General features: G+C 41.5%; 1 protein-coding gene across 1 annotated transcript in view; it reads right to left on the reverse strand.

Moving 5' to 3' along the window:
• The window catches only part of TTC39C (tetratricopeptide repeat domain 39C), a 101,950-nt gene that overhangs the window by 31,915 nt on the left and 46,100 nt on the right, over window positions 1-23,935 (reverse strand). Inside the window, exons 3-6 of the mRNA XM_055559707.1 lie at window positions 22,767-22,895; window positions 19,615-19,729; window positions 16,956-17,310; window positions 14,396-14,564 (exon numbers count right to left, since the gene is read on the reverse strand). Coding sequence (XP_055415682.1) covers window positions 14,396-14,564; window positions 16,956-17,310; window positions 19,615-19,729; window positions 22,767-22,895 — 768 coding nt within the window. The remainder of the gene's footprint in view (window positions 1-14,395; window positions 14,565-16,955; window positions 17,311-19,614; window positions 19,730-22,766; window positions 22,896-23,935) is intronic.

The raw sequence follows: 23,935 nt of genomic DNA on the forward strand, positions 1-23,935 counted from the left end.
AGACATAGAAAACAAACTTATATAGTTTCCAGGGGGTAGGGGGCAGGGATGTATAAACTGGGACTGACATATTCACAACTATATATAAGACAGGTAACTAATAAGAATCTACTATATAGCACAGGGAACTCTACTCAGTACTCTGTAAAAGCCTATATGGGTAAAGAATCTAAAAGACAAGTGGGTATCTGTCTAATTAACTCACTTTGCTGTACACCTGAAACTAACACAACATTGTAAATCAACCCTGCTTTAATAATAATTTTTAAATGTCAATATTCCTGAATCTAGTAGGCCTCAGAATTAACAGCCATGTGCACACACAGAGGTACGGGAATATGAGTTTTAAATACCATTTTACAGTCTGAAGAAAAATAGCCTGTGTGTCCCACTTTGAGAAGACAAACGTTATTTCTGAAGAAATGAAATCTGTGGTAACAAAAGCGTGTATGTTTGAATGTTCAAATTTTCACAATAAAATGTAAAGACTGTTCTCAAAATGACAGTAATAGAAAAGGGGAAATATATGACAAACATAACTTATGATTATATGAGACATGAGAATTTGATTAAATAAAAACATTTCTTACTCAAAAGTCAAACTTGACTAGATCAACAGATTATATCCAAAGGAAAAAAGAATATATACTCCTACTGAAAATACCCTCAGTAACACTTTTTGGAAGCATTTTTATTGAGATATAATTCAAGTATTACAAAATTCACAAAGTATTCAATTCAGTGGTTTTTAGTATAGTCACAGAGTCCAACAACACAACAGAAGACTCTACACATGGATGTCACCAGATGGTCAACACCAAAATCAGACTGATTATATTCTTTGCAGCCAACGATGGAGAAGCTCTATACAGTCAGCAAAAACAAGACCAGAAGCTGACTGTGGCTCAGATCATGAACTCCTTATTGCCAAATTTAGACTTAAATTGAAGAAAGTGGGGAAAATCACTAGACCATTCAGGTATGACCTAAATCAAATCCCTTATGATTATACAGTGGAAGTGAGAAATAGATTTAAGGGACTAGATCTGATAGACAGAGTGCCTGATGAACTATGGGTGGAGGTTCGTGACATTGTACAGGAGACAGGGATCAAGAGCATCCCCAAGAAAAAGAAATGCAAAAAAGCAAAATGGCTGTCTGGGGAGGACTTACAAAATAGCTGTGAAAAGAAGAGAAGCAAAAAGCAAAGGAGAAAAGAAAAGATATAAGCATCTGAATGCAGAGTTTCGAAGAATAGCAAGGACAGATAAGAAAGCCTTCCTCAGAGATCAATGCAAAGAAACAGAGGAAAACAACAGAATGGGAAAGACTAGAGATCTCTTCAAGAAAATCAGAGATACCAACATCTTCATGCAAAGATGGGCTCGATAAAGGACAGAAATGGTATGGGCCTAACAGAAGCAGAAGATATTAAGAAGAGGTGGCAAGAATACACAGAACTGTACAAAAAAGATCTTCACGACCCAGATAATCATGATGGTGTGATCACTCACCTAGAGCCAGACATCCTGGAATGTGAAGTCAAGTGGGCCTTAGAAAGCATCACTATGAACAAAGCTAGTGGAGGTAATGGAATCCCAGTTGAGCTATTTCAAATCCTGAAAGATGATGTTGTGAAAGTGCTGCACTCAATATGCCAGCAAATTTGGAAAACTCAGCAGTGGCCACAGGACTGGAAAAGGTCAGTTTTCATTCCAATCCCAAAGAAAGGCAATGCCAAAGAATGCTCAAAATACTGCACAACTGCACTCATCTCACATGCTAGTAAAGTAATGCTCAAAATTCTCCAAGCCAGGCTTCAGCAATATGTGAACCGTGAACTTCCAGATGTTCAAGTTGGATTTAGAAAAGGCAGAGGAACCAGAGATCAAATTGCCAACATCAACTGGATCATGGAAAAACCAAGAGAGTTCCAGAAAAACATCTATTTCTGCTTTATTGACTATGCCAAAGCCTTTGACTGTGTGGATCACAATAAACTGTGGAAAATTTTTCTTCAAGAGATGGGAATACCAGACTACCTAACCTGCCTCTTGAGAAATCTGTATGCAGGTCAGGAAGCAACAGTTAGAACTGGACATGGAACAACAGACTGGTTCCAAATAGGAAAAGGAGTACATCAAGGCTGTATACTGTCACCCTGCTTATTTAACTTCCATGCAGAGTACATCATGAGAAACGCTGGGCTGGAAGAAGCACAAGCTGGAATCAAGACTGCCGGGAAAAATATCAATAACCTCAGATATGCAGATGACACCACCCTTATGGCAGAAAGTGAAGAGGAACTAAAAAGCCTCTTGATGAAAGTGAAAGAGGAGAGTGAAAAAGTTGGCCTAAAGCTCAACATTCAGAAAATGAAGATCATGGCATCTGGTCCCATCACTTCATGGGAAATAAATGGGGAAACAGTGGAAACAGTGTCAGACTTTATTTTTCTGGGCTCCAAAATCACTGCAGATGCTGACTGCAGCCATGAAATTTAAAGACACTTACTCCTTGGAAGGAAAGTTATGACCAGCCTAGATAGCATATTAAAAAGCAGAGACATTATTTTGCCAACAAAGGTCCATCTAATCAAGGCTATGGTTTTTTCAGTGGTCATGTATGGATTTGACAGTTGGACTGTGAAGAAAGCTGAGCACCGAAGAATTGATGCTTTTGAACTGTGGTGTTGGAGAAGACTCTTGAAAGTCCCTTGGACTACAAAGAGATCCAACCAGTCCATCCTAAAGGACATCAGTCCTGGGTGTTCACTGGAGGAACTGATGCTAAAGCTGAAACTCCAATACTTTGGCCACCTCATTCAAAGAGTTGACTCATTGGAAAAGACCCCAATGCTGGGAGGGTTTGGGGGCAGGAGGAGTAGGGGATGACAGAGGATGAGATGGCTGGATGGTATCACCAACTCGATAGACATGAGTCTGTGTAAACTCCAGGAGTTGGTGATGGACAGGGAGGCCTGGCGTGCTTCGATACATGGGGTTGCAGAGTCAGACACAACTGAGCGACTGAACTGAACTGAGCACAATCATTACTACAACATATGTTTAGGATATTTTCATCAACCCCAAAAGAAATACTGTACCTATTAACAGTTACTCTATATTCTCCCCACCCATCCCCAAGTAAGCTATCTGCATATTCTGGGGACTTTATCTAAATAAAATCACACAACGTATGTTCTTGTGTGACTTGGCTTTTTTCACTACAAGTGTCTTCAAGATTCATCCAAGCTGTAGCAAGTGCCAGTACTTCAGTCTTTTTTTCAATTGCTGAAAGTTATTCCATCGTATGGATACATATTTGTTTATCCTTCATCAGTTGACAGACATTTGAGTTGTTTGCACTTTTTTGCTAAGTTATGAATAATATGGACATATGTTTTCATCTCTCTTGAGTGGAACTTCTGGGTCATATAATCAATCTATGTTGAATGTTTTGAGAAAACTACCAAACTGCTTTCCAAAGTGGCTACACTATTTTTCATTCCCACCAGCAATGAATGAAGGGTGCAACTTCTCCACATGCCTGTCTTCTTATTGGGTGGTCTTTATTGTAGCTACTCTGGTGGATGTGAGACAGCGTCTCACTTGGCTTTGATTTGCATTTCTTCATAATGAATGATGATGATGAGCATCTTTTCATGTGCTTGTTGGTCATTTGCATATATTCTTGCATGTACATTTTTAACAGTAAATACTATCAATACAGCTGAGATTATGAAGTACACATCTTCCAATTTTGTTCTTTGTTTCCCAGACTGTGTTACATATTTAGTGCAATCCCTATCAAAATCACAGTGTGCTTTTTCGCAGAAACGTACAAACTGATACCAAATTCAAGGAATCTGAAATAGCTAAAACAATCAAGGGAGTATTGCCATCTTAGCAGTATGGAGTTAGCAGTAAGGATCAGACTGACTCACTATTCCTTGAGTATCATCTTTCATCGTTCAGTAAAAGTTACAAAGTGTGAACTGTGATTCAAAGAATGACACCACAGAAGCTATAACCTAAGGAAATAATTCAAGAAAATAAAAAGTAAAAATATGCTAAGATAATACATGGTCTTTTCTGTCACAGGGAAATGCTGGGAAATCACAGGTATATAACTGTCAAATATCCCAACAATTGAAAAATCAAATTAGTAACCATGGAAATCTACATAGTTTCCATAGCACTTATCTATAAAACTATCTTCAAATACATAAACACTAGATTTGTAAGCAAAACTGCCTGAAGTTTCATATATATACATCAAACATCACAAACCAACTTAAAGCAAAACATCTTAATTATCACTGGGCTATTTTTATGAAGTTGCTTAACATCTTAAAATAAACTATTATGTGTGTGTTTTACAGAGAGGCGCCCCTTGTCACGTGTAGCAAGCATTAGGACATGATGTGACAACCCACTTGCACGTGACTCAGCATCATTGCCGCTGAGCAGTGGAATCGGTTTAGCGGTATTGCTGTCAAGGACACCTAACAATAGACCCTGCCTCTAACCCCTGCCCTTAGGGCCAGGGCTCGTGTAAGCAAGGCAAAGCTCATCCTCTTATGCACATTTAGTGAGCTTGGGGATATAAATCGGTGTTAACCTTCTACTGGCTTTTCAACCCAACGGCCTGTAAGGATAGAGATATAAGAACAGCAAATGCATTTAACCTATTAGCAATTTGAGTTATCATCATCTCATTTCAGTGAACAGTCATTAAACCACACACTGGATTTATCGCACTGGAAAGTGAAAACAAACTGATCCTCCACCTCCTACATCAGATTAAACCCATCTCTCACTCTGTGTCCTAAGAATAAATGGCTGCTGTACCTCCTGGTGCCCGAAGTCATAACGAGAACCACGTAGGTCGGAAGAGAAGACTACAATTAATAGAACCCTGGGGAATTACTTCTCTTCCTGCGTTGCCTTTTTCCTGATCCTATAAATAACAACATTACCTCATGCTGGCAAGGCATGCTGTTCAGATACAAGAGGCAGGCTTGCTCATCAACACTGCCACCCGACAGCTCTGGTTAGTCATATGCCCCCGAGATGGGTGCCTGGGCACAGGCCCCCCTGGGTTTGCCATTTCTGCTCTGGCCCCTAAGTTCCAAGCCCCCCGCAGCCCTCCTGCCTCTTGTCTCTGTCTGATAAATTAATCACCAAGGGGATCAACCTTCACTTTTCTGTCCCTGCCACAATCACGAGCTGAGGGGCTAAAAAAAGTAACACAGACCTCTCGTTTATTGTGGGGAGCACCAGTGAAACAATTGACTGTCATCAGTAGAAGTACAGAGAGAAAGAACTACAGCCTGAAATAATGAGTGGGAGGAAGGTCCAGAGACGGAATGATGGGGCAGAAGCATAAAGGCCTTTCACGCAGACAGAACTGCACAGGTAACAGAAAGTAAGGCGATGGAGCGCCAGGGTGACAAAGTCAAGGGCAACCATCAAAGCTGTCCCTGTGGGCACTGCTCATGGGGAAAAGAAACCACATCCTATCACACAGCCTTGTCAGAAGCAAGGGCTGGCAGGAGGAGGACAAACCCGAGCAGGCCGTTGCCTTAAGGCTCTGTGCACACTCCCCCTTGGTTCTCATGGAGCAAGGCCGTCATCTTTGTGACCATCAGGGGCTGTCAGAGCACAGACCCCACCCGCCTGAGCTCAGGGAGTGCAGAGGCTCAGCCCTCCAGCAACAACCACAGACCTCATGGACACCCACTTACTTTTTTAGTTCCTGTAAATTTATTTATTTCGTTAGAGTCATGCTTCTTTAGCCAGCCCATCAGGACTTCAGTATCTGAGTTGGTACCCTGACACCAAATGTTGAGACCTTCCTGCATCATCACCTTCTGTGTTGGCTGTAGAAATAGGCTGAGGTGCCACCAAGAAAAGGTGACAGTCCTTGACAACCAGCTTCCTCCCTTAAAGAAACACCATCACTCACCCTGATCAATGGACTTCCTGCCAACAGACTCATCAGTCCATTTGATAAAAACACACTGAGCGCCAGTTTCGTGGGAGATCCATTTCTGCTCCTGAAGAACAAAACCTGTGGTTTTTCCATGCCAGCATGCAGGACACTTAGAAAGTATGGGTGCAAGCTTGGAAGACAGTTTCACAAATGTTCCCAAACTGCATAAAGTAACTTCTTTAGAACATGTCCATCAACTGTCATTCATTCAAATATTTGAGCAATGAGAGAAAGACTAATATTAAAAAATAAGTCTCATAACTAAGTAGTCACACCATGTAAGGTGTGTATATATACATAAAACCAAATACATGTATCTGTATATTACATACTAAGTAGATTATTAAAAGGGAGGAGAGGGGAATTGTGCCAATCCATATTATTTAAACAAAAAAAGAGGACTAGAGAGAAATAGGAAGTTTAATGAAATGTAGACTTGTTCCTAATAATTTTAAATAACCAAGAAAAATATTCATTAATCACTTGGATGGTAATGGACTTATCACTACCATAAGTTTAAGGGGATGAAAAATATATAAAATTCAAAATTATAACCGTTAGCTCATATTTTAAAAAGGAGATTGCTATATAACCCCTGGGGCCACTTCGTAACAGCTGTGTGCATTATGGAAATTCAGGGAAAAGTAAATGCGGGTACTGTGCAGTAGCTCTAAGTCCTCCACACTCATTTTGCCCATCCCAGGCTGCCATCTATGGGGTCGCACAGAGTTGGACACGACTGAAGTGACTTAGCAGCAGCAGCAGGCCTAGCTCAATTGATAGCGCTCAACACCAAAGCGAGTTCTTTCTCCTTTTAAAAAGAGAGCAAATTTGGTAACACGACTTCCCAGGCTTAAACACTCAATAACAACAACCATCACTCCACTACTTGGATAATGTTTATCACACGCCAAGTACTGTGTGAACCCATATATTCTTCAGGGCTACATGCAAAGTCACATGGGAGAAGCCTAGAGACAGGACAGGTAAGGAGGATAAGACAAGAGGGTGGAGGAGGCTGGAGGTGGGGGTACTGTAGAGACGCAGTGGGGAGAAGCCAAGGTGGCAAAGAAAGGAAACTCTTCTTGCAACCTGGCCCAGACTCCCAAAGAGCAGAGGAGCTTGGCGTCCTGAAGATGCATAAGGACCCCACGAACCACTGATGGCATGGAACTTCACTGCTGTGTCGAGTTAGACCACAACAACGCGGAATAATGAAGACACGGCCACAAGGGCTATGCGAGTGGTGGGATGGGGTGGATGTGCTCAAGATCACCCTCCCCATGGATTTCAAACTGTCCCAAACAATGAAGGGCAAACTATGTCAAAGGTTGTTCATGAAACTTAGAGAGTAGGTGCCTGCACTTGATTTGCAAATAACATAAAGGAAAATGAACACTTATCAGCTGGGGTTGAGTCCGTCATCCTGGACAAAAGCAAGCTGGCACAGAAGCAGCTATTCAAATAACTGGAAGTTCTGAGTTACCTTAGAAGTGAAGTCCAGGTCACGTGATGCACTTGCCAAAATTAGGAGCCCCCAGACCATGTTCCCTAGGAGCTCGTGGATAAAAAGACAGCAAGGGTGTGGGGTGGGAGGGAGGTTCCAGAGGGAGGGGACATACATGTACCTGTGGCTGATTCATGTTGTATGGCAGAAACCAACACAACATTGTAAAGCAACTATCTTCCAATTAAAAAAAAAAAAAGCCTAAAAAAAAAAAAAGAAAAAAAGATCTCAGGAGGCCCTATCTCTAACCTAAATGCTCACAGAAAAGAAAAAAAGATTTTCTGCAAGCAAATTCGTCAACTGAACCCTATGAGTTTTCATAAACTGACTTGGGAGCTTAAAGGCCTTGCAATAAGCGTCTGAGAAGAGCTATGTCACATCCTCTCTGAGCAATTCATCAGTAAATGAAGGATGCCACCATCTGATACCTAGCTACATGATCATTTGGGAAGATTAATGAAACACCAGTGTCTGGATGCCATGAAGATAATGCCAATAATATCTCAAGTTAGCCCTAAAATTCGCTTATCCTGTAAGCCTTCAGGAAGAGCCAAACAGAAACAATCACATTTCACCTGACCCTCAGGCTGCAGCCTGGTGAATCAAGAGCAGAAATGGATCTTTCAGTGTTTTTTTCTTAAAACCAAGTACCAGCTGGATAAGCAAACTGCTCCATGACAAAGCAGCTCTAAAGTCTACCACCGGTACTCAGATCCCAATGACCTACGGTGAATGAGACCGAGGGCTATCATGGTGACTGCGTGCCTTCCCAAATCATCATCCTTTGATGATGCTGTGCCTTCCTCATTTCTGGAACCAACCCAATGACAATGAGTGAGGACTCAAAGTTAGTTTTCACTCAGTCCCTACCAAAGATGATTTGTGGACAAGGTAAAATCATGCTATTTGTAAGCCCTCCTCAGACAGCCATTCTGCTTTTTTGCATTTCTTTTCCATGGGGATAGTCTTGATCCCTGTCTCCTGTACAATGTCATGAACCTCTGTCCATAGTTCATCAGGCACTCTATCTATTAGATCTAGTCCCTTAAATCTATTTCTCACTTCTACTGTATAATCATAAGGGATTTGATTTAGGTCATACCTGAATGGTCTAGTGGTTTTGCCCACTTTCTTCAATTTAGGTCTAAATTTGGCAATAAGGAGTTCATGATCTGAGCCACAGTCAGCTTCCAGTCTTGTTTTTGCCAACTGTTTAGAGCTTCTCCATCTTTGGCTGCAAAGAAGATAATCAATCTGATTTTGGTGTTGACCATCTGGTGATGTCCATGTGTAGAGTCTTCTCTTGTGTTGTTGGAAGATGGTGTTCGCTATGAGCAGTGCGTTCTCTTCGCAAAACTCTACTAGCCTTTGCCCTGCTTCATTCTGTATTCCAAGGCCAAATTTGCCTGTTACTCCAGGTGTTTCTTGACTTCCTACTTTTGCATTCCAGTCCCCTATAATGAAAAGGACATCTTTTTTGGGTGTTAGTTCTAAAAGGTCTTGTAGGTCTTCATAGAACCGTTCAACTTCAGCTTTTTCAGCATTACTGGTTGGGGCATAGGCTTGGATTACTGTGATATTGAATGGTTTGATTGGAAATGAACAGAGATCATTCTGTCGTTTTTGAGATTGCATCCAAGTACTGCATTTTGGACTCTTTTGTTGACTATGATGGCTACTCCATTTCTTCTAAGGGATTCCTGCCTACAGTAGTTGATATAATGGTCATCTGAGTTAAATTCACCCATTCCAGTCCATTTTAGTTCACTGATTCCTAGAATGTTGACGTTCACTCTTGCTATCTCCTGTTTGACCACTTCCAATTTGCCTTGATTCATGGACCTAACATTCCAGGTTCCTATGCAATATTGCTCTTTACAGCATCGGACCTTGCTTCTATCACCAGTCACATCCACAACTGGGTATTGTGTTTGCTTTGGCTCCATCCCTTCATTCTTTCTGGAGTTATTTCTCCACTGATCTCCAGTAGTATACTGGGCACCTACCAACCCGGGGAGTTCCCCTTTCAGTATCTTATCATTTTTGCCTTTTCATAATGTTCATGGGGTTCTCAAGGCAAGAAAACTGAAGTGATTTGCCATTCCCTTCTCCAGGGGACCACATTCTGTCAGATCTCTCCACCATGACTCTCCCATCCAGATGTTCAAGCTGGTTTTAGAAAAGGCAGAGGAACCAAAGATCAAATTGCCAACATCAACTGGATCATGGAAAAACCAAAAGAGTTCCAGAAAAACATCTATTTCTGCTTTATTGACCGTGCCAAAGCCTTTGACTGTGTGGATCACAATAAACTGTGGAAAATTCTGAAAGAGATGGGAATACCAGACTACCTGACCTGCCTCTTGAGAAATCTGTATGCAGGTCAGGAAGCAACAGTTAGAACTGGACATGGAACAACAGACTGGTTCCAAATAGGAAAAGGAGTACATCAAGGCTGTATACTGTCACCCTGCTTATTTAACTTCTATGCAGAGTACATCATGAGAAACGCTGGGCTGGAAAAAGCACAAGCTGGAATCAAGATTGCCGGGAGAAATATCAATAACCTCAGATATGCAGATGACACCACCCTTCTGGCAGACAGTGAAGAGGAACTCAAAAGCCTCTTGATGAAAGTGAAAGAGGAGAGTGAAAAAGCTGGCTTTAATGCTCAACATTCAGAAAACAAATCTGGTCCCGTCACTTCATGTCAGATAGATGGGGAAACAGTGGAAACAGTGTTAGACTTTATTTTGGGGGGCTCCAAAGTCACTGCAGATGGAATTAAAAGACGCGTACTCCTTGGAAAGAAAGTTAAGACCAACCTAGATAGCATATTGAAAAGCAGAGATATTACTTTGCCAACAAAAGTCCATCTAATCATAGTCAAGGCTATGGTTTTTTCAGTGGTCATATGTGGATGTGAAAGTTGGACTGTGAAGAAAGATTAGCGCTGAAGAATTGATGCTTTTGAACTGTGATGTTGGAGAAGACTCTTGAGAGTCCCTTGGACTGCAAGGAGATCCAACCAGTCCATCCTAAAGGAGATCAGTCCTGGGTGTTCATTGGAGGAACTGATGCTAAAGCTGAAACTCCAATACTTTGGCCACCTCATGTGAAGAGTTGACTCATTGGAAAAGACCCTGATGCTGGGAGGGTTTGGGGACAGGAGGAGAAGGGGATGACAGAGGATGAGATGGTTGGATGGCATCACTGACTCGAGGAACATGAGTTTGAGTAAACTCCAGGAGTTGGTGATGGACAGGGAGACCTGGCGTGCTGTGATTCATGGGGTCACAAAGAGTCGGACACGACTGAGCGACTGAACTGAATTGAACTGAAAATCACGCTAAATTGAGTTTTTTTGGGGAAAAGAAGTTATTAGGGATTTCCTTAGTGGTCCAGTGGTTAGGAACCCACCTTGCAATAGACAGGATGTGGGTTCAATCCCTGGTCAGGGAACTAAGATCCCACATGCCAGGGAGCAACTAAGCTGGTGCATACAACTACTGAGCCCACACGCTCTGGAGCCCGTGAGCTACAATGAAAGATGAAGCCACATGACTCAACGAAGATCCTGCTTCCTACGTGCCACAACTAAGACCTAAGGAAGCCAAATAAATATAAATAACTGTTTTTTAAAATAAAAGTTTTAATATAAAAAAGAAGTTACTAGTTTTCACTACAAGATAAGCATTGTTTTTTTTAATTAACTTATTTATTTTAATTGGAGGCTAATTACTTTACAATATTGTGGTGGGTTTTGCTGTACATTAACATGTATCAGCCAGGGGTGTACATGTGTCCCACCATCCTAAACCCCCCTCCCACCTCCCTTCCCACCCTATCCCTCTGGGTTGTCCCAGAGCACCAGCTGAGAAATTAATGAAAATGGGAAGAGTCAGTTCCGTCGCTCAGTCGTGTTCAACTCTTTGTGACCCCATGGACTGCAGCATGCCAGGCCTCCCTGTCCATCACCAACTCCTGGAGCTTACTCAAAATCAAAGTCATGTCCATTGAGTCCGTGATAACATCCAACCGTCTCATCCTCTGTCGTCCCCTTCTCCTCCCGCCTTCAATCTTTCCCAGCATCAGAGTCTTATGGAAAGCATAATGAAACATAAATCCTGACTTTTGCATGTCTATTTAGCAGTTTCAAAACCCAGTTTAGAGCACTCATTGATCAAGGGAGAGAAGGAAGGGCATCCACTGATCAAGAGAGATCTAGACATGCCTAACGCCTGGCCTCGTTGCTGTGGTGTACACAACTGCAGGCTCTCACACCCACTAGGCAAGTGTCCTTTGAACACTAAACCTAGTATTGTTATGTTCAGAGTTATTGAGAATGTCAATGTCAATTTCTTAAAGGAAAGGCATCGTGCATCCAAGAAAGCATTTACCCTGGACCCAGCTTTCTTCATTTCAGAAATGGCCACTGAAGTGAGAAGGCTCAATCAATTAAAAATTTCCTTCTACAGGCTTATTTCCCCCTGCACAAACCCAAGGGAGTATGGGAACTTGAATAGCCTGGACATCCTTCCCCACTTATAGGGCCCTAACCCTGAGCTTGAAAGAACAATTCACTAACAGCAGACTGGATCACACAGGAGGCTGATCAAAAGTACATTTTTAAGAAAGCAAAAGAAGAGAAATGTCACTGAAGGCTCATGAGCCTGACTTGAAAGAAAAATGGTCTCAAAGTAATGAGAAGAAAAATGACTTGGACATGGGTTTACATGAGTCTTATCCTGGGGAGCTTTCAGTGTTGTTTCAGTTGTAAATTATTAGTATAATCTTTGGAATATGATTCCATATATAAACATAAGGTGTCCTTGGATTTAAGAAGACACTGCATGAAGAAGAGATATTATTGGGGAAGTAACATACACTCCACTGCCAACAAGAAATTAGTGAAAGAATCACTCCCTGTGCTTATGAAAACACTCCTAGGCAAACATCTTCCCATCACGTGTGGGATTTTTTCCGGGGGAAGGGGGCTGACTTCTAGCATGGATTATGTTGTGGACACTTGGTTAACTGAGGGCAGAGGTTATTACACCTCACACTGATGCACTAGTGAGCTGCTAGTGAGCATGTGGGTGGAACACTGTGTTAACAGTCACCTTCTTTCACATGCGTGATTGAGTTCTTATAAAGATTTTCATTTTACCATAATTAAAGAAGATACATGTACCCCAATGTTCACTGCAGCACTATTTACAATAGCCAGGACATGGAAGCAACCTAAATGTCCACAGACAGATGAATGGATAAAGAAGTTGTGATACATAAATACAATGGAATATTACTCAGTCATAAAAAGGAATTCTTGTGAGTCAGTTCTAGTGAGGTGGATGTTATACCAAGTGAAATCAGACAAGCAAATATCATATCAATGCATATATATGGAATCCAGAAAAATGATACTGATGAACCTATTTGCAGGGCAGGAATAGAGACTCGGACATAGAGAGCAGACTTATGGATGCAGTGCGGCAAAGAGAGACTTTGAGAGACTGGCACTGAAATATATACATTACTATATGTAAAACAGATAGCTAGTGGGAAGCTGGTATATGACACAAGGAGTTCAGCTTGGCGCTCTATGATGACCTAGAGGGGTGGGATGTGGTGGGAGGTGGCAGGGAGGTTCAGGAGGGAGGGAACATGTGGATACCTATGACTGATTCACGTTGTTGTATGGCAGAGACCAACACAGCACGTACAGCAATTATCCTTCAGTTAAAAATAAATACATTCTTAAAAAAGATTTTCATTTTTCTTCAGATCCCTGTGCCCTCAAGCAAGCTGACATAAAAAAAGAGGTGCAGGTATTGGTAGGCAGGCATTGAGATGGTATAGTTCTTCCTGTAGACGATTCTGTACAATTAGGTCCACATACTAATTGTACTCAGACATACTAGTTATCTCTGACTCTTTGCAACCCCATGAACTGTAGCCCGCCAGGCTCCTCTGCCCATGTTCTCCAGTGGGTTGCCATTTCCTTCTCCAGCGGATCTTCCCAACCCAGAGACTGAACCTGTGTCTCTTATATCTCCTGCATTAGCAGGCAGATTCTTTATCACTGAGCCACCTAGGAAGCCACAAAAAAAAAAAAAAAAAAAAAAAAAAGGGTGCAGAGAGAAGCAGAACCCCTCAAAGGCGAGGGTATGTTGTGTTTCTGGAATGAGATAGCCTAGCCTTGCTCGCTGGGTGAGCTCCGAGGTCACGTGAAGCCTGTTCAGACCCCTGTTGACCTTCCCTGTAAAATGCAGGGGATCATTCTCTCCGTCGTGGGCTTATTCTGAGGATTAAATGGGATGGTGTGTATGAAAGCCCCTGGCATGGGACCTAGCCACATGAAGAGCATGAAAAAGTAATACGGGCTACTACTGTTTCAGAGTCTTTGCTGTCCTTGACATTTCAGGCAATAACATGAGCATGAATCAACTGTCAGCTGGGATGAACATTTGGAAATAGATTATTGGTAACTCCAGAGAAGGAAAAAAATCATAATGGGTTGGTCAAAAAGCTTGTTCAGGTTTTTCACATAACATCTTCTGGGAAAACCTGAACAAATGTTTTAGCCAACCTCGTATTTTGTTTTAACTAAGACATTCGCAAGGGCTCCCATGTCTTCAACTCAGGGCACAGCATCTTGTCTCACCTCTGAGGGACCCCGACCCTGCTTCACCCATAGCTGTGAACAGAAGGTAACTGAATAAACACTCCGGGTTCCTTGAAGAGGCTCCCACGGCAATGACGTATGCGAGGCACAGAATGTCAGCCCTGTGACATTCGGGCTCCTTATGAGCTAGCCCCTTCCAAATGAGAGTTATAGATTCAAGCAACAGAGGCTTTATTTTAAAAAAGCTGGAGAAGGCACAGTACCTCTAGTCGTTGTATGCGTCCCTTGAAAAACATAAAGAGGGAAGAGTTTGGATAAGCAGCTTCTTTTTTGAGGAGAATTTCCTTTGCTTCATCCAGGCCGGCTTTGTTATCACTGCCATCCAAGGCAAAAAATGGGCGGACCACGGTATGATACCAGAGCAGCGCTAATCTGAAGAAGAGGGACAGAACCTGTGAGAGATGCGGACTTTGCTGACAGTGTTTAAACCAATCTTGAAAATAATCAGCCTGTGCTCCTCCCATACACACTTCTTCCAGAAAACTCACTCGGCAGGCCCTGAGTAAGTAGAAATCTGTATCTTTCCCCATGTTATTTTGATCCATATTTGGAAAACCACAACTTTTGAGCACAATGTATAAATCAGCATACTCTCACCAGGGGAGAGAACAAGGTGCCAGAAGAATCTAGTTCTTCTGAGGCTTCTAGACGGATTGCTGAAGGCATCATTAACGTAAATCTCTGAATCCTACTCCGTACTCATCAATGCATAAATTAGAAATGGTGACTGGTGATCATGAATTTACTGCACCCTTATAATTACTTTCCACATTACTTTTTACAAAAGGAAAGCATTTGTTTTCTCTTGTGTTCACAAAAGTTAGACTGTAAGTAAGCCTCACATCCTGAATTTAAATACAGGGACCATAAGCAAAATTACACAAAATTAAGTAAAAATAAGTTACAGGAACAGAAGAAGGGCCCTTTCTCTAGCTTTTGAAAACCAAACAAATAAGTTACTTAAAATTCTCTCACTTCAAACTCGTCCCTTTCAAGAAAAAGGCCATGTTAAACTAGGTAAACAAAATAGAGTCACTGGGATCGGCTTTAAAAGACAAAAATCCTGTAACCAACACAACAAATGTTTTTATGTAAATATATGCTTCCAATGTGCATAAATTTGATCCTTTTCTGGAGATTAGACTAATTTACATTATTTTTAATTCAATTCATTCCTTTCTCAGAAAATGTTATTAAAAAAGACATATCACAAGTTATAAACCTGCTAAGTCAAATTAATGAAGGACCACTGTTAGTATAATATAATGAGTTTGGGAAGGCACGAATATTTTTACAATGAAAAATTAATGACCTTTTTATGCTGCTGCTGCTAAGTCACTTCAGTTGTGTCCGACTCTGTGCAACCCCATAGATGGCGGCCCACCAGGCTCCCCCGTCCCTGGGATTCTCCAGGCAAGAACACTGGAGTGGTTTGCCATTTCCTTCTCCAATGCATGAAAGGGAAAAGTGAAAATGAAGTCGCTCAGTTGTGTCCGACTCTTAGCGACCCCATGGTCTGCAGCCTACCAGGCTCCTCCGTCCATGGGATTTTCCAGGCAAGAGTACTGGAGTGGGGTGCCATTGCCTTCTCTAACCTTTTTATAGTTGCTACCAAACGATTAGGAGTTAACATCCAAATTCCTCAATACTGACATAAGCAGAAACCCAGCTCACTAAGGTTCTCTGTGATACCAACATCTTTTGGAAAAATTCTGATAAGTGGTGCAATATCAAAGCACAAACAGTATTTCATAAAATTACTCAAATTGCAGATAGTAGTAGATATTTTAGTTCAGTTCAGTCACGCAGTCATGTCCAACGCTCTGTGACCCCATGGAATGCAGCACACCAGGCTTCCCTGTCCATCACCAACTTCCAAAGCTTACTCAAACTCATGTCCATAGAGTCAGTGACATTTACCAGATTTGAAAAAAAAAAAAAAAAAAACACACCATTTTTAATTGATGATAAAATGGATAAATCCTTGCTCTGGATGGTTATATAAGCTCCTTCACATTTTTCTGTTTAAATAATTATCATTTAAGTCTGAACAATATAATATAACTCAATTTAGTTGAACAGCACAGACTGTCCAGGCCACAGTAAGAGACCAATGGACCAACTAGAGTCATCAAGAAAAATTATCCAACATGAGGATATAAGAAGAGAGATTTCAGAATCACAGAACAGCCTTATGAAATTTATATCCTCTGAAGTCCAAAATCAGGATTATGAATCTCAGTGACTGGTCAGGGTTACTGCTTTTAAATGCTTATAAATCATGATTATTTTGCCTGTTCAAAATACAGGACTCATCAAAAAAAATAAATAAATAAATTTTAAAAAGAAAATGGTGAAGAAGAGGGACTTTCCACAAAAATTAAAAAATGAGTAAGTAAAAATCAAATACAGGACTCATGAGACTTAAGAACAGTGCTCTGTTCTTCAAAAGAAAGTTAGTCACTCGCTCATGTCTGACTCTTTGAGACCCCATGGACTGTAGCCCGCCAGGCTCCTCTGTCCGTGGAATTCTCCAGGCAAGAATAGTGGAGTGGGTTGCCATTTCCTTCTCCCTGTTTCCCAACGTTAATTCCTAAACATCACCAAAACATGGTCCTTGGCATCCATTGAAACATAAAAGGCATGGCAACAGTCAACCAACCAAGCATTGATTTTACCTGCAGTTTCCTATAAAGGTTTTGATTGTCGCTTACTTACTTTCAACTACATTATCTACCAAAGCATTGCAATATAGCTACTCACGTAGCTAAAGGGGCCTTCATGTCCTTACTTTCGCTTGCATACATCAGTGAAGAAAGCCCCTGCAGGCGGTCTCCAGGAAAACCCAGCAGGTTGATGATTTTGAGCAGGTTTGGGGGCACCATGGATATGCAAAGGTGAAAAAGGCCGTATCCAAAGCTCACAGCACCTTTCAGTCTGTTCAGAGACTCCTCAGACACCCCTTCAGCCACAATGTGGTTATCATTTGCAGCGTCAGAAGTCAAACGTTCCTCTCTTAGCTTCTTCTGATACAGCTCCTGAAGAGCGTTGATGTCCAGATAGCATTTATTGTAAATCTTCCAGGCTTTCCTAAGGATCCACCCACCTTTTATATATGCTATAAAGAGAAGGGGAGAAAAACATGAAAAAAATAAGCATTCGAAATAGTTTTCCTACACTAATAATAAAGATATTGAAGAATGACTTGAAAAAAACAATACAAACTATTATCCACCATGACAACTTGTTTTTCTTCACATGGCTTAAATTCCTTATTTGAGGTCTGTTTTGGGGCTCCCTGGGTAGCTCAGATGGTACAGAATTTGCCTGCAATGCAGGAGACCCTGGTTCAATCCCTGGGTCAGGAAGATCCCTAGAGAAGGGAATGGCTACCCACTCCAATATTCTTGCCTGGAGAATTCCATGGACAGAGAAGCCTAGTGACTATTGTCCATGGGGTCGCACAGAGTCAGACACGACCGAGTGACTAACACTTTCACTTTACTAGTCTGGATGGCAAGAACCATGTATTATTTTGTTCATTAAATAGAGTCAATCACGCAGTAGTGAGGGTGTAGCATCTTTGCTGTTGTTCAGTTGCTAAGTCGTGTCTGTCTCTGCGACCCCATTGACTGCAGCACCCCAAGCTTCCCTGTCCTTCACTATCTCCTGGAGTTTGCACAAACTCACGTCCATCAAATCAGTGATGCTATGTAACCATCTCATCCTCTGCTGACCCCTTCTCCTTTTGCCTTCATTCTTTCCCAGTATCAAGGTCTTTTCCAATTAGCATCTATTATCAGCTGAATGAATAAATGCAAGCATCATCTGAATCCAACTTATCCCACGTGCAGTGTCAAATCCTCTACTGCATTCCTGAACTACGACTGGCAGTCTCTATGACACCACTGGAGTGCTCCTGGCTAAACCCTATTACACCTGTACTTCAGACACTTGGCTGTTCTGCAGCATCACCTCCAGGTAACAGTGCAGATTTCTTCCTCGGGTGGCATGGAAGAACCTGTCCCCCTCCCCAGCCTCCCTGCCTCCCACCACAAATGGCAAGCTGGTGAGTCCTGAGGGAACTCAGGAAGAAAGAATACCTGCCCTCTAGCAGTCATCAGACCGCAGCCACTCACTACAGTGAGCCCTGAGGAAGCTCAGGAGGTGAAAACAGGATACTGGCCCCAGATAGCGAGGTGCACATCAATAGAATGATTTCAGTGAGCCCAGACCCTTGCATCTTCTCATATATAGAAAAGCGTTAAATCCCTTAACTTGGGTGATCTGGTTTCCTTTAATCAACAATCATTTTTTGATGTTCAGACTACCTGCTCTTTGTTGCAAAACTTCTATATAACCTGGCTCCTCCTTCAACTCCTTGGAGCAGTTTTCTCAGAAGTACTTGAGACACTGTCTCCTCGGCTTAAAGGCCTTATTCCTACTGAATAAAAGAGCTGTCAACTTTTAGGTTCTGAATATTTTTTTAAGCCCACAAAGATAATTTCTAGAAAGTCCACATTTAGGAGGTCACAATAAAATTTAAATCCTACTTTTTACTTGAGCCAAAGAGAAACAAATCATCCTCAAGCATGAGATGGAGACAGAGAAGAAAGAAAAGGAAATTGGCTGTCAGTAGTCCAGATCAAGAAAAGCACATGTCATGACTTAGCAGCAACAAACCCTTCTTTACTTTGGTTGGAAGAAAATGCTTTTCTCATTGTGATTTATAGTCGATTTCCTTATTGAACACTCATTTTTTTCAAGTAGACCCTAGCTACCAAAGGGGCAGATATCTGCCATCAGCAACAGAGATATAAAACCACATAAGAGGAAGAAGTAGTATCAAAGTTAATCTTCCAGTGAACTCTTGAGAGTCTCCATTCCAATCTATACCACTCAAGGTATCAAAGCTACAAATTCCTTGTACAAAATTTGTCTTGGGCAAACTAAACAAGAATCAGTTTATACTCCTCATTAAGGGTTGTTAAAATGTTAGTCATTCAGGTATGTTAGGAAATCTTTAGTACACACTCAGGCTTTCAATAACAATTTTCTGAGAAACAAACTGGTTGTATTTCACTTTAAAGGGTGATTATCACAGCTTGATTCCCACCCACACACCAAAAAAACCTATCAATTTATCACTCTATCTAAGGCACAGGTAATATCTCTAAGTATGACAGACTATCTGCAGACAAGAGGATGAAAAAGATTTTGGAACTAAAACTATTCCATTAAATACACATTAAGCACTCATGGTATCAATTTCTCAAGTAATAAATCAAAATCATGCCCCAAACAGGTGCCACATGTTTTCAAAGACTGAAATACAAGGTGTTCTAAAAAAAAAAAAGTGTGGGGTATTACCAATTGTGTCCACTGAATATCAAAAACTGTTAAAAACAATGCTTTAGCATACCTGACAATTCTTGCTTTACAAACGAGAGCACAGCCAGGTAAACTTGACAGTCAGCTATGATTATCTGCCTCTGAAGCCGATCAACCATAGAGGGGGTAGATTTTCGGACATCAACCTGTTTGGTGGGAAGAAAGTACGCACGGATAAATCACACCCAAGAACAACAACACTCTTTCAAAAAAACTATTATTTTACTGGGCAGAATAACTTCACATAGGAAGTATGGAACAGTAGTCACTAAAATCCAAGACCAAATTTACACTACACCCTGAGCCTGGGAGTTCTAGCTTCCTCCATTAAGTCTAGCTTTATTTTGTTATGAACACAATGCTGTAACTCAAAGAGCCTTGTAACTCAAAGACAAATATTCTCAATAATAGAAACACTTCATGGGAAACATGAAAGCCCACACAAAACTTTAGAGTTTTACCTTTTTCAAAACAACGTAAGTTAAAAACTTATTACATCATGTAAGTTGTATATATATAAGTTAAAAACCTAGACAGTTTATTAAAAAGCAGAGACATCACTTTGCTGACAAAAGGTCCATCTAGCCAAAGCTACAGTTTTTCCAGGAGTCATGCACAGATGTGAAATCTGGACCATAAAGAAGGCTTAGTGCCTAAGAATTGATGCTTTTGAACTGTGATGTTGGAGAAGACTCTTCCGAGTCCCTTGGACTGCGAGGAGATCCAACCAGTCCATCCTAAAGGAGATCAGTCCTGGGTGTTCGTTGGAAGGACTGATGCTGAAGCCAAGGTTCCAATACTTTAGCTACCTAATGCAAAGAGCCAACTGACTGGAAAAGACTCTAATGCTGGGAAAGGTTGAAGGCAACAAGAAAAAGGCACAGCAGAGGATGAGATAGTTGGATAACATCTCCAACTCAAATAACTCGAATTTGAGTAAGCTCCCAGAGATAGTGGAGGATGGAGGAGCCTGGCGTGCTACAGTCCATGGGCTCACAAAGAGCTGTGCATGACTTAGCAACTGAACAACAGGAACAAAAACAACAAAGTTATTCATTCAACAAAAAATTACTAAAGGTATAAAACACTACCCCAGATAAACAATGTGAAAAGCCACTTTACAATCATCTGCCTTCAGGAAGGACCCATATTAGAGTTCATTCCTTTGGCGCATTCAACTGAGATGTGAGGGTTGGAACCTGATTATGACGTTAGTTGAGGAGAAAACACCCTCAATTAACAATTAGCTTTGAATGAATCACAAACTGAACTTGAAATTTTAGTCAATACCCTCTAAAGGTGACTACCTAAGGCCCTATTTTGTAGTAAGATTTTGGTTTTATGAATGCTAAGTGAAGAAAATTCACTCTGAAATAGAACAGTGCCTTCTTAACATAAGGTAAACTTGAACAGAACAGGTTAAATAGTTTTCACATGCTTTCACGATGATATGAGAAATGATAGGCTTTTTGCAAACATGACAAAAGTATGCAGAGTATATGTGACAAAGTGGCTGGCTTCTCTTTTTTCTAGATTAGCAGAATTCACCCATGGTCCCTGTTGTTCCTGGTCCTACTTCCAGCACCTGTTACTTTGTTTGCTCAAGAAAACGTCAATCTATTGATGCCTCTGTTTTCTTTGCTTATAACAACATCTACTCTGCAGGGCTGTTGGAAAGGCTAATGAGATACTCTGCATGTGATAATGCTTTTTAAATTGCAAGGACCCATTACTAATGTTGATTATTAACCTGTGTGCTGGGCATGGTACTAGATGCTGAGGACAGACATGTAAATAAGCTTACAGTCTAATGAAGGCATGCTGATGACCATATAATGGAGTAAATGCGCTGAAGGATGAAGTACAGGGAACTATGGGAACCTGTAGGAGACACACTAACAGGACCTGGGGATTAAATATATGAGTCTTTGGAGAAAATGACATCAAGGAAGAACTAAAGAACAGACAGGAACCAGGTCAAGAGGGATACAAATATTCTACAGAGAGGAAAAGTCAATGCCAAGTCAGCCACGTTACGAAGCCTGGGTTTTAGTGTGATGGCAGTGGTCATGGGGAGGGGGCGGGGACAGTGAAATCAGCAACATGTAATTTGCATCTCAGTGACTGCACTTTGGAGAACCAATCAGAGAACAGCGGGACTGGAGGCAGAAACGCCAGTGAGGGTTGTCTTAGGCAAGTGGAGACGGTGGCCAGCATAGGAAACCGGCAAGGGAAGGAGATGAACTCAGGACGTATTCAAGAGAGAGGCAAAGAGACTCGGTCACTGACTGATACAGAGTTTGGGGAGAGAGGAATCGAGAACTCTGGCCCTTCTGCAGACTCAGGGAACGGTACTCTGGGCCCATCTGTGGCTTCCTCATGGGAGACCTCATAAGCCAGAGCAGAGGTGAAGCCACCTGGAGCGACATAAGGGAGCAGAAAACACAAGCGGCTTTTGCTGTCTGAAACTAACAGACTGGTTTGTCAGCTAAACATGTGGCATGTGTGAGACCCCTGGGTGCTCCAGAAACATTAGGGGTACGAGGACACCTCTCTAAAGTCTAGCGCTTTTGCACGGAAAATTGAAAGGAAAAAAAAAAAAATCAGGAAGAGTGGATTATGATGTCATTGTGACTATTTTATTACCCAAGACCAGGAAGGCCTGGGGAAAAGGAGGTAATAGCTAAATTCCTGAATTATGCCAAAGTGCAAAATATGAAATACATATATGAAAGCCGCATGACAATCGTCCTTGCCACACAGCCGACTGTGGAAGAGATAATGTTAAAATACCAGGAGAACATGCACTGAAAAGTTCTAATGACTAAGGGGGAGTCTACTGATTTAAGAAACATGCTTTAGGAACTTCCCTGGTGGTCCAGTGGTTGGGACTTCACCTTCCAATGCAGGGGCTGTGGGTTCGATCCCTGGTTGGAGAGCTAGGATCCCACATGCCTTGGGGCCAAGAAACCAAAGCATAAAGCCGAGGCAATGTTGTGGCAGATTCAATGAAGACTTTTTAAATGGTCCACATTAAAAAAAAAAAAGAATATGCTTTACATAATCAAAAGCTGTAAGACTCACTCAGTGCTTCAGTCATATTCTAACCACCAAAAACCAAGTAAATGAAGAATGTTCTAAGTAAGAGGCACATAGTTCATAATCTAAAGACATAGTACTTACATTCTTCTTAATTTTATTCTTGATTGTTTCAATTACTCCAGCCTCTTCACTTTCACACAGCTTTTCTGTCGTTTTTAAGTCATCACACGCCAACTGCATTTTTTCTTCCTCAAATGTCATCATGGCATTCTTCCAAAGAAAGAAATAAGGAAAGAATGAATGAATCGTAAGTGTCTGAAAATTTAGGCCAATTTATCACAATACAACTCCAAACTAGGAGGGAGGGGGGGGAAGCCATCTAAATGACTTATTCCTAGTAAAAGAATCAGAATGCTACCACATACACTATTCATTGAAAAAAATATAATCTCAGTATGAAGCAAGAACATATCTCCATTACACCAGCATGAAAAAATACACGCTTAACACATGTCCTTGCAATTACTCTTCTACAAGTTTTTGTTATTAAACACAGTAACAGTAAAATTACTGTATACAATTTCTGATTGGCCCACTTACTTCAGCTTCTAGAATAGAGACTTTCTACCCATGCATGGGATCCCTGGGTCCATCAAGCACAGCACAAAACGCTAATGAAACATCAGCCAGCAGGTACTCTATGAAAACTATCGGTCTTTTCAGGGACAGCAATTCCAATGGATTCATTTATAAAGAACTCATTTCTTATTGTTCCCAGTGAAAAATTCCCACAGACAGCTTGTTTCCGAGCACCCAATCCTGGTAGACTTTTTCAGGCCACATTGGGATAGAAATGATCACTTCTTTGCTGAAAACCTGCTATTTTCCCCCAGAAGAATTGAGATTTCTGAGATGAATGGGCTACAGGGGCAGAGACAGGACACCGGGTTCTTGGAAGGACTTGATGAACTCACTGTGACTAGTTCTCCACCTCCATCCCATGCAACCTGCCCACTCTGGTATCCTAGGCCTTCTCTGTATGACTCTAGACTACTTTTCCATTCCAGCCAGACACTAGCCACCTTTGCCCAAGCCTTCCTCCCTGCTACAGGCTCCCTCCCCCACCCACCTCCTCCCACCCAGCAAGCCTTCTGCCATGTCTCCCTAGCATCCTTCCTTGCTACATGGGTGGGTACCATTTATGACCCCTACCCAGTACCACTTTCCTTAAGATCTGAAACTATGTTGCTAACAGTAGGCCTTAAGAATTGTTAAAAAGATTTATTGTATAGCTGGTAATAAGAATAAAG

The sequence above is a fragment of the Bubalus kerabau genome, chromosome 21 (assembly GCF_029407905.1).
Source record: "Bubalus kerabau isolate K-KA32 ecotype Philippines breed swamp buffalo chromosome 21, PCC_UOA_SB_1v2, whole genome shotgun sequence".
NCBI lineage: Eukaryota > Metazoa > Chordata > Mammalia > Artiodactyla > Bovidae > Bubalus > Bubalus kerabau.